The sequence below is a fragment of the Cucurbita pepo genome, chromosome 3 (genome assembly GCF_057944985.1).
Source record: "Cucurbita pepo subsp. pepo isolate OVF chromosome 3, ASM5794498v1, whole genome shotgun sequence".
Taxonomy (NCBI): Eukaryota; Viridiplantae; Streptophyta; class Magnoliopsida; order Cucurbitales; family Cucurbitaceae; genus Cucurbita; species Cucurbita pepo.
In genome coordinates this window covers 11,683,928-11,694,906 of record NC_141800.1, presented here as the reverse complement: position 1 = coordinate 11,694,906, position 10,979 = coordinate 11,683,928, and the positions used below count along the sequence as shown (strand labels likewise).

Genomic DNA, 10,979 nt, shown 5'->3' with positions numbered 1-10,979 from the left:
TGAGATCTCACACTCCACTTCCTTGGGAGCCCAGCATCTTCACCGGCACATCGCCTAATGTCTGCCTCTTACATTATTTATAACAACTCAAGCCTACAGCTAAAAAATATTATCCGTTTTGACTCATTACATATCGTTGTTGACCTCATATGATGAAATCATAGAATGTGACAGTCATGCAGGGAAAAGTTAATAAACGGTTAGATATAATTATGTGTCATATTATAAGTATATTGTTGACCTATGATATAGTTTTTGTAGACTTATTAATGTGGTGAAGCATTTCTAAGAGAATGTTTCCGTGCGGTCAAAACTAACTAAATTGGGTTATTTTAAGGACAATTATTCAAAAAAAGTTATTGTAGGTTGAAATAATTAAAAACATTATTTGATTTTATTCCCAATGACACGATGAAATAAGAGTAAAGCCCTCTCTATAAATGAGTCCAAGAAGAGATATGTTTGGCATTGCCTTATCTTTCTTAGCTTAAATCAAAAACATCATGGGTCGCTTTGGAAAGCTTGAAACTGATGTACATATCAGCGCTTCAGCTTCAAAGTTCCATGAAATATTTCACAAAAGAATCCACCATATCTCCAATGTCTCTACCGACAAAGTGCACGGCGTCGACCTACTCGAAGGCAAATGGGGCGAAGTTGACTCCATCATCTGCTGGAGATATTTTCACGGTTCATCATTTTTTTTTAACTTTTTCGACCGTTTTCTTTTAAGGGTTTATTTAGAATGACTTTTTCAAATGCTCGTAATAACAACATTTTTACACGGAAACTTGCAGATGGGAAGGCTAGAGTAACAAAGGAGAGAATCGAAGCAGTCGACAAAGAGAACAATTCGATCACTTTCACCGTGATCGAGGGAGACCTTACGGAGAAATACAAGAGTTTCAAGTTCCATATCCAATGCATTCCTAAGGAGAAGGGAAGTGTGATTCATTGGGTTTTAGAATATGAAAAGCTACATGATGAGATCCCCGATTCACATACTATGCTTCAGTTTTGTGTTGAGATGTCTAAAGACATTGATGCTCATCTTATGGAAGGCAGTGAAGAACCCTAGCCATATTGCTGCACTAAGTTCTATGGTACTATACATATAAATAATTTGCCAATTATCTATGTATGATTTCATTTAAATAAGGCATATGTATGTGTTATGTTAGGTCCTGTTCTATGTGTTGCAATAAGTGGGAGAAATATATTCCAAAGTTTCTAAATACTTTTGTACACTAGTTGTATATTTTCATACACACTAACTCCATACTAAAGACTTTAATGTCGTAAGGACAGCAAAAGTGTCAAAAAAAAAAAAAAAAAAAAGAAAAATCACGTGTATGATGATAGCACAAGAAGAAAATATCAATTTTAATACATGATACATCTAGAGGTGTATGGTGAAATTCCACATCGGTTGGATAGGAAAACGAAATGTTCTTTATAAGAATGAAAACCTCTCCCTAATATACGCATTCTAAAAATTGTGAGGCTAAAGGCTATACGTCATGGGCCAAAACGGACAATATTTATTCGTTGTGGTCTTGGAATGTTACAAATGGTATTAGAGCTAGATACCGAGCGGTGTAGCAACGAGGACGTTGGGACCCTAAGGGGGTGGATTCTGAGATCCCACATCAGTTGAAGGGGGGAACGAAACGTTCCTTATAAGAGTGTGGAAACCTCTCTATAACAAATGTTTTTTAAAAATGATAAGACTAACGGTGATACGTAACCGTCCAAAGCAAACAACATATGTTAGTTGTGAGCTTGGGATGTTACATGCATACAAGGAAGATAGATTTTTGGTATGATGATCTTGTTTGGACCAATGAAAGGGTTCCCCATTGTTAAGGTGAATTCTATGTTGTGAAATATATTCTCATCTCCCTGGTTGGTCAACTTTCCAAAATTGTAAATATAGGAATGGACTGCAAAAATTATTCTCATTCATGAAAAATGTTTGGAACTATTAATTTTTTCGAACAACAAATTTATAAAGAGATTAAATATTTTGTAGGTCATCCTTTTTCAAATTCATTTTATAAGATACCCCACGATTTAGATCAAATCATTTGTAACCATTACTAAATAGATCATAGTTATCCAGATATGACATCCAATCTTATTCATATACCATGTGACTTAGATTATTACTTGAACATGGATTTTCTGTAATATCAACCACATATTGTTCTAGCTAATTATGCTAATAATCTTGAATTTTTCGTACAATAGAACGTATTAAATTGAGAAGAAAAAAAATAATAATCAAAATGAGTGTGATCTTACATTTCTATCCCCTTCCAATTTTCCAATTCTAATTAAAGTAGAGGCAAAATAATTGTTATCATATAATACTATTTAATTGTGTCATTGTGAATTATGTGATCGATAATATTTTAAATTATTTCTAACTAATCGTTACCATATTTGTAAATGATGAATTATGAATGATGTGATTCAAACTATTTTTAAATAATGGTATTTTGGTGACTCAAAAAATTCAATCAATACAACTTAAATGGTACCTGTAACAGCCTAAGTCCACCGCTAGCAGACGTTGTCTGCTTAAGTTCATTATTTATTGGTGTCAGCCTCATAATTTTAATACACGTTTGTTGGGGAGAAGCTTTTACACCCTTGCAAGAAATGCTTCGTTCCCCTCTCCAACCTGTGATATCCCATGTTGGTTGGGGAGGAGAACAAAATGTCTTTATAAGGGTGTGGAAATCTTTACCTGGGCAGTTACACAATCGATGTGGGATTTCACAATCCACCCCACTCGGAGCCCAGTGTCCTCGCTAGCACACCGCCTGGTGTCTGACTCTTATATCATTTATTATAGCTCAAATCTACTGCTAACAGATATTATCCACTTTGGCTCGTTACGTATTATCGTCGGCCTCATAGTGAAACCATAGAATGTGACAGTCATGTATTAAAAGGTTAATAAATGGTTAGAAATAGTTATGTGTCATATGATAAATACATTGTTGACTTATGATATATAATTTTTTCTTGTGATTGAAGTATTTTAGTATAAAGTGTATTTTGAGAGTATTTCATTCTATTTGGATTGTTTTGGGTATGCTTCAATGAAAGGTCAAAACTTACCAAATTTAGATTAGAGTCATTGGAGGGTGATATAATTAAAAACATTATTTGATTTAATTCAAAATGACATAATTGGACAGAAATGTGAAATCCCACATGAGAGTAAAACCCTCTCTATAAATGAGTCCAAGAAGAGACATGTTTGGCATTGCCTTATCTTTCTTGGCTTAAATCAAAACACCATGGGTCGCTTTGGAAAGCTTGAAACTGATGTACATATCAGAGCTTCAGCTTCAAAGTTCCATGAAATATTTCACAAAAAAACCCACCATATTTCCAATGTCTCTACCGACAAAGTGCACGGAGTCGACTTACTCGAAGGCGAATGGGGCGAAGTTGGCTCCATCATCTGCTGGAGATATTTTCACGGTTCATCATTTTTTAAAATTTTTTTCAACCTTTTCTTTTGTAAGGGTTTGTTTAGAATAACTTTTCAAATGCTTGTAATAACAACATTTTAACACGGAAACTTGCAGAAGGGAAAGCTAGAATAGCAAAGGAGAGAATCGAAGCTGTCGACAAAGAGAACAATTCGATCACTTTCGCCGTGATCGAGGGAGACCTTAGGGAGAAATACAAGAGTTTCAAGTTCCATATCCAATGCATTCCAAAGGAGAAGGGAAGTGTGATTCATTGGGTTTTAGAATATGAAAAGCTACATGATGAGATCCCCGATTCACATACTATGCTTCAGTTTTGTGTTGAGATGTCTAAAGACATTGATGCTCACCTTATGGAAGGCAGTGAAGAACCCTAGCCATATTGCTGCACTCAGTTATGGGGTACTATACGTATAAATAATTTGCCAATTATCTATGTATAATATCATTTAAATAAGGCATATATATGTGTGTTATGTTTGGGTCTTGTTCTATGTTTTGTAATAAGTGGGAGAAATATATTCCAAGTTTCTAAATACTTTTGTGCATTAGTTGTATATTTTGATACACACTAACTCCATACTAAAGATTCTAATGTCGTAAGGACAGCGAAAGTGTCAAAAACAAAAGAAAAAAAGAAAAAAAAGAAAAATCACATATATGATCCTACACAAATATTAAATATCACACGTATCAATTTTAATACGTGATACATCTAGAGATGTCTTGTGGGATCCTACATCGGTTGGAGAGGGAAACAAAACGTTATTTATAAGGGCATAGAAACCTCTCTTTAATAGACGTATTTTAAAAATCGTGAGGGTAACGGCGATACGTAACGGGCCAAAGCGGACAATATCTATTAGCTGTGGGGTTGAAATGTTATAAATGGTATCATAGCCAGATACCGAGCGGTGTGTCAGCGAGGATGTTGGGATCCTATGGTGGTGGATTGTGAGATTCCACATCGGTTGGAGAGGGGAACGAAGCATTCTTTATAAGAGTGTGAAAACCTCTCCATAACAGACGTTTTTTAAAAACCGTGAGGCTAACGGTGATAGATAACGGTCCAAAGCGGGTAATATATGTTAGTTGTGGGCGGCAGATATATTTTTGGTATGATGATGTAATACCCGCTCGGTAATAGAAATAAAACAAATAAATAAACTAAAATAAAGTTGGAAGCATGTGGCAGTTGCGACCGTACCCTACCACCACGGACGACCGCACGAAAGACAGCTCGAGTTGCCCATTTTCGAGGCCATACAAGGGTAAAAGAACTCGTTGCAAGCCCACATCGGCTTGAGACTTTGCGCTTGAGACCCACAAGCGTCCACTGGTCGATTAGGAGAAAAGTTAGCGGATTCTTAATGCTGAGGCTTGCAGTTTGAGGTCAGTGGAAACAAAGGGGTCGAAAGGGGCGGAAGGAGGCGGAGAATCGAGGCATCACTTTGGGTAAGGGTTTTGTATGCGTTTCTTTTCAAGAACTCTCAAATGTGTAGAAGATGACCATCTATGACTTCATCTTGAGTAGATCTACGAGGTTTTAGGATGGTTGTAGGCGTCCAAAACGAAATTGGGGGAGAAAAACCTGTGCGGCCAGCGCGACGCATCTCGCGCAGCTTGCGAGGCCCATCGTGCGTGCTCTCTGCGGCCCAACCCGAGCGCGCGACTCGTAGCGGCCAACCCGGTCTACGGCGGTCTGGTCTAACTGGGCCGAGGGGTTTTTTCTCCTTTTGCGTAAATTCTCCGTTTTAACTCCGATTTTGGCGTCGTTTTCATCTACTTCCATCATTTTTACGAATAGGACCCAATTGAATAGTTTAGCAATTTTGGAGTTTGTTTGAGGATGTAAACTCGAACAAAAAGTGTCACGCTTTCCAGGTAAGTGGCACCTCGGAACCTTAGATTTTAACTATGCTCATAGTATGCAGGAAAGTAGGATATGAGAAGCATGTCTTAGAAATTTGAGCCCGAAATGAATTGGTGTGGGATATGCAAGGGCATGTTTTGATGCACATTTATCGAGAAATGAACTCTTGAGTTATGATATGACCATGATTGATGGTACGCCTTCAATATGATGTAAGCAAGTTATGGGAACCTGATTATACATGTTTGAGCATAGAATGAGTTGAGATGACATATGTTGAATGGAATTATGTATGTTACTGAAACGCGTACGCAGTATCTTATGAATTGAGATTTATGACTAGGTATCTATGTTTAGATCGCTATGCTATGTCTCTGTGTCACATGTTCATGATTTATGCGGTTATACGGGGACGGTAGGGGTTCGCCAACTAGCCCCTCATCGTAAACCTAACTCGACTGTCACGGGTTCGAATAACCATATAACTAACTTATGATTTATGATTTATGATTGTACCCTGTGGTGACTACTGTGAAATTTGCCAGTTAACTTCTTGTAGTGAGTCTATCACGAGCAGCAGAGGTCCACAGTTGTACCTTTAGAGTTGGTCACGATTATTGTTCATGTATGTGATTTATGCAGTTATATGGGAACGGTAGGGGTTCGCCAACTAGCCCCTCATCGTAAACCTGACTCGATTGTCAGGGGTTCAGATAACCATAGAACTGGCACGGGATGTTTTATGATTTGTGCCCTGTGGGGACTATTAGGAAGTTTGCCAGTTAGCTTCCTTTTGGTGAACTTATCACGAGCGGTAGGGGTCCACAGTTGCACCTTAGAGTTGGTCGAGCCTCTACATGCATGAACCCTATGAGATCTATACCGAGGTCGCGCCTCAAGGTCTTTGAGACATGATGAAGATGATGAGAAACTAGCAGAAACGACTAACCAGGAGATCTAGAGAACCTAAGAATATTCCGAGGGCTGGAGGTCCAAATAGGACCATGAACCAAGAAAAGTAGAAGGAGAAATCTTAGGGTGTAGCCTAGGAAGAAGCCTATACAGGAGAATCCCAATAGAAGAATAAGATAGTGAAGGTATGAACAAAATTAATAAGATTTAATAACGAAATATGAACTACCAGCAACCTGCTTCCTTAGTATATTTTATATACTCATCCCTACTACTCCAACTTTCTTTTCAGGTGGAGATTTATGTAGTGGTGGAGGCGGAGGCACACAGGGCTGTTGGCTATAGAGAATCCCATCACATTTGAGTCTCGAGTTTCTTTGTACTTACCTTTATTGTTACAGCCAAAAAAAAAAAATAATAATAATAAATTAATAAATATGTAAATAAAAATAATTATTCCCTCATTTCTCCTAGTCACTTTCCCCAACAATCTCTCCTCTCGTCAACCCACCTCGTAGTTCCTCCAAAAATGAAACATAAATGAAAAATGTCAGATTGAGAAAACAAAAATAACTGCGCCAAATTTATAGGAGATGGGTTTACAGAGATGATCAAGATTTACATGGGAGAGAGATTTGAGATTTATCCGTAAGTTATATCTCAGATCTCTTTTTTTTTTTTTTATCCAATTATTTAGTTTTATTTAGCAATTTACCTTGTTAGAAAGATGTCAGGAGGATCAATAGCAGACAAAATAGAATCGATTAAATTGGCCAAAATAATTGCTAACCTAATTGAAAAGGTAGCAAACAAAACTAAAGAAGAAGGGTTAAACAAATTTAACGTATCAGACTTTCTTGGCAAAAACAAACACAAACAAAAAAAAGTTCAGATTTAGTTTTGGCAGTGAGAGTTATTTTGCTAGAAAAAGATTTTGCATTTGAAGAGGTCAATAGTTTTCCTTTTATTTTTTTTAATGATATTAAAAGGATTTTGCATTTCAGTAGTTTTCGTTTTATATTATTTAATGATATTAAAAGTCATCCTCAAACACAGGGAATAATTAAAAGAAGGGAAATACAGTAAGAGACAGAAGATTGTGAATATAATTGAAATTATCTGGAAAATGTTAAAGAGTATTAAACACGGTAAGAGAAAATAGAATATCTGAAAAATTTTAATGGGTATTAAATGGTTTATGAAAATAATACTATAACAAACGTATATAAATATTTCAAGACCTAACTCAGGCAAAGACTCTAACGTTCGCATGAAGTATAACACATGGATCAATATAAATTAGAGAAACAATTTTGTAGAAATTCAAACTCGGAACTGATGTCATGGGCTCACATAGGTTGACTTGGAGTTCAATGGACTTTCATTAAGGATAACGACGGAATCGAACTTTCATTAAGGATATATTCGTGACAACGACTTAAGCTAACCAGGTAAGTGACCTTACTATCGGCATGGTTATTTTTGATGTTTACACGTGCCCTATGGTTCTGCACGTGTCATATATATTGATATGTGTGAATTGTCTATGGATCGATATGCTTCCTATATGTTATGTTATGTTATATAATATGTGGATTGTATGATAATAATTATGGTACGATGTGCTCTAGGAGATGTTTGAGATAGGATACGAGAAGGATGCACAAAACAAAATGTAACGATAGGAGTAAGATACGTTCACGAAACGTTAGAGTTAGGTTACATATCGAAGTGCTATGGATAGAAGAGATTGATGAAAGAAGACGGTTAGGTTATGGGTAGAAAGGGATAGGTTTGTGATAGATTGATAGAACGATAGCATTAGGGTACGTTCTTGTGACGATATAACTAAGGTACGTCACGTAATGATATGTCTGTGATAGGTATAAGAACATTAAGGCTATGGTAAGTTAGAGAACGATATGACTATGAAGTGTTTACGTTATGACTTGTCTATGATATGATGCATTGTATGCTAGATTATTGTGCTTAAGTACGTAGTTATGTGAACGTGAATGTATGTTTTTAGTCAATGTGATGTGTAATGCATGTAACGATGTGTGGTCCTTGAACGATTATGGCTTGTTTGTATGAATATTTGAATGTAACTGCATGAATTGTATGACATGAAATATGGTAAATTGCATGAAATATAACCCCGTTAGGAATATGTATGATATGTAAAGAAATGAGAATGAGAATGATATGTAAACATGAAAACGTGACAGGGGGTTATGTTCATTAATGATAACTGGAGGACTGTGGGACCTCATGCATATTGTGTGCTCATGCATTTGGGGGGATACCCCTATCCCATCACGAGGGTACGGAGGCGCACATCCAATGGCAGGACAACGATCGTTATGCTTTGCACAGCGCTGCCGTGACGGTTCTAGTTTTAACGGGTCCCTAGAGCATGCCCACCGGCTAGGGACAGTGGCCCAGCGGTGTGCGAACTAGCTGGTGAGCCCATACTCACACGTATGGGCTGCGTGTAGAGTATATGGTACACGTCCACGATTACCTGTTAGGATTACACCGTAGAGAAAACGAAACGAAACGAAATGAAATGAAACGAAACAAAATGAAAGATAGGTCCCATCATTTCATTGCATGTGATTGTTGCATTTAACCCCAACAGTGGGGTCACTTACTGAGTATTTCTTTAAATACTCAAGTCATGTGCTACTACATTTTTCAGGTTAAGGCAAGGCATTCCTGTACGGCTGATGACGCCATCGCAACTCGAGATCATGGCACATGCATAGGATAGTGGTATTTATTTTCTTAGACTTAGGATAGAATAGGATGTTTTAAACTTAAATGTTTATTTATTTTATTTCGGGTCTTTTGTTGTGTCATTTTAAAAATGTTTTCGAAACACGTAAGTCCATGGCTGTATGTTTTATGGAATTTAAATGAAGTCTTCCGCATTCAATGTTTATGGTATGTATACAGTAGCGACCTTAAATTAAGTAGAAACTTTGGGGTCGTTACATTTATATCCGGTCTTTCATTTCTTTTAAATAGTTTGACGGAATAGTGCTATATCTTAGTGGTATTTTCTCTTTTCTTTATAAAAACAAAATTTTCATTACTATTTTAATTAAATTTAAAATTGCATGCACGTATTCAAAGGTTTTAAATTTCACGCACTTTTCTTATTTCTACATCCTTGAGTAACGATCCGTGGTTCAAGTCCACGAAAAGCATGTCGTTACATATGATCTTGTTCTTTGGACATGTTTGATTTTGTAGGTTGGATCTGTGTCTAATGAACAATTTATTTATGATCAACATAAATTAAATCACTCCACGACCAAAAATTATGCTCAGTCATGAAAAACACTCACAACCAAGAGTTTGTAGCTATTAATTTTTTCAATCAACACATTTATAAAGGGAGATTAAAAATTTTGTAGTTCAACCTTTTTACAAACTCATGGTATAAAATACCCCACATGAACTATTTAGATCAAATCATCTGTAATAATTACAAAATATCGAGACATCCAATCTTATTCATATTAATATTGTTATCAAGAGACATCCAATTTTATTCATATACTATATGACTTAGATTATTACTTGAACATGGATTTCTTGTATATCAACCATGTATAGTTCAATCTGGTTAAGCTAATACTCTTGGATTTTTCGTATAATGAATCATATTAAATTGAAAAGAAAAAAAAATAATCAAAATGAGTGTGAACTTACATTTCTATCCCCTTTGAATTTTACAATTCTAATTAAAGTAGAGGCAAAATAATTGTTATCATATAATACTACTTAATTGTGTCATTGTGAATTATGTGATCGATAATATTTTAAATTATTTCTAAAGAGTCGTTACCATATTTGTAAATGATGAATTATGAATGATGTGATTCAAACTATTTTTAAATAATGGTATTTTGGTGACTCAAAAAATTCAATCAATACAACTTAAATGGTACCTGTAACAGCCTAAGTCCACCGCTAGCAGACGTTGTCTGCTTAAGTTCATTATTTATTGGTGTCAGCCTCATAATTTTAATACACGTTTGTTGGGGAGAAGCTTTTACACCCTTGCAAGAAATGCTTCGTTCCCCTCTCCAACCTGTGATATCCCATGTTGGTTGGGGAGGAGAACAAAATGTCTTTATAAGGGTGTGGAAATCTTTACCTGGGCAGTTACACAATCGATGTGGGATTTCACAATCCACCCCACTCGGAGCCCAGTGTCCTCGCTAGCACACCGCCTGGTGTCTGACTCTTATATCATTTATTATAGCTCAAATCTACTGCTAACAGATATTATCCACTTTGGCTCGTTACGTATTATCGTCGGCCTCATAGTGAAACCATAGAATGTGACAGTCATGTATTAAAAGGTTAATAAATGGTTAGAAATAGTTATGTGTCATATGATAAATACATTGTTGACTTATGATATATAATTTTTTCTTGTGATTGAAGTATTTTAGTATAAAGTGTATTTTGAGAGTATTTCATTCTATTTGGATTGTTTTGGGTATGCTTCAATGAAAGGTCAAAACTTACCAAATTTAGATTAGAGTCATTGGAGGGTGATATAATTAAAAACATTATTTGATTTAATTCAAAATGACATAATTGGACAGAAATGTGAAATCCCACATGAGAGTAAAACCCTCTCTATAAATGAGTCCAAGAAGAGACAT

The 10,979-nt window shown here is 36.0% G+C and overlaps 2 protein-coding genes across 2 annotated transcripts; both read left to right on the top strand.

The window, feature by feature from the left end:
• Positions 1–481: 481 nt before the first annotated feature.
• Positions 482–1,197, top strand: LOC111789752 (MLP-like protein 43). The gene is made up of 2 exons (XM_087122724.1): positions 482–690; positions 798–1,197. Exons 1-2 carry the CDS (start codon positions 504–506, stop codon positions 1,076–1,078), a joined length of 468 nt encoding a protein of 155 aa, XP_086978850.1. The 5' UTR covers positions 482–503; the 3' UTR covers positions 1,079–1,197.
• Positions 1,198–3,269: 2,072 nt separating this feature from the next.
• LOC111791364 (MLP-like protein 43) lies at positions 3,270–4,045 on the top strand. Its single transcript, XM_023672662.2, has 2 exons — positions 3,270–3,498; positions 3,606–4,045. Exons 1-2 carry the CDS (start codon positions 3,312–3,314, stop codon positions 3,884–3,886), a joined length of 468 nt encoding a protein of 155 aa, XP_023528430.2. The 5' UTR covers positions 3,270–3,311; the 3' UTR covers positions 3,887–4,045.
• Positions 4,046–10,979: the final 6,934 nt, after the last annotated feature.

Excerpts from the sequence above, each read along its gene's own strand:
- LOC111789752 (XM_087122724.1), top strand. The coding sequence starts at position 504 with ATGGGTCGCTTTGGAAAGCTTGAAACTGATGTACATATCAGCGCTTCA. Across the intron at positions 691-797 it reads CTGCTGGAGATATTTTCACG|ATGGGAAGGCTAGAGTAACA; the intron begins GTTCATCATTTT and ends GGAAACTTGCAG.
- LOC111791364 (XM_023672662.2), top strand. The coding sequence starts at position 3,312 with ATGGGTCGCTTTGGAAAGCTTGAAACTGATGTACATATCAGAGCTTCA. Across the intron at positions 3,499-3,605 it reads CTGCTGGAGATATTTTCACG|AAGGGAAAGCTAGAATAGCA; the intron begins GTTCATCATTTT and ends GGAAACTTGCAG.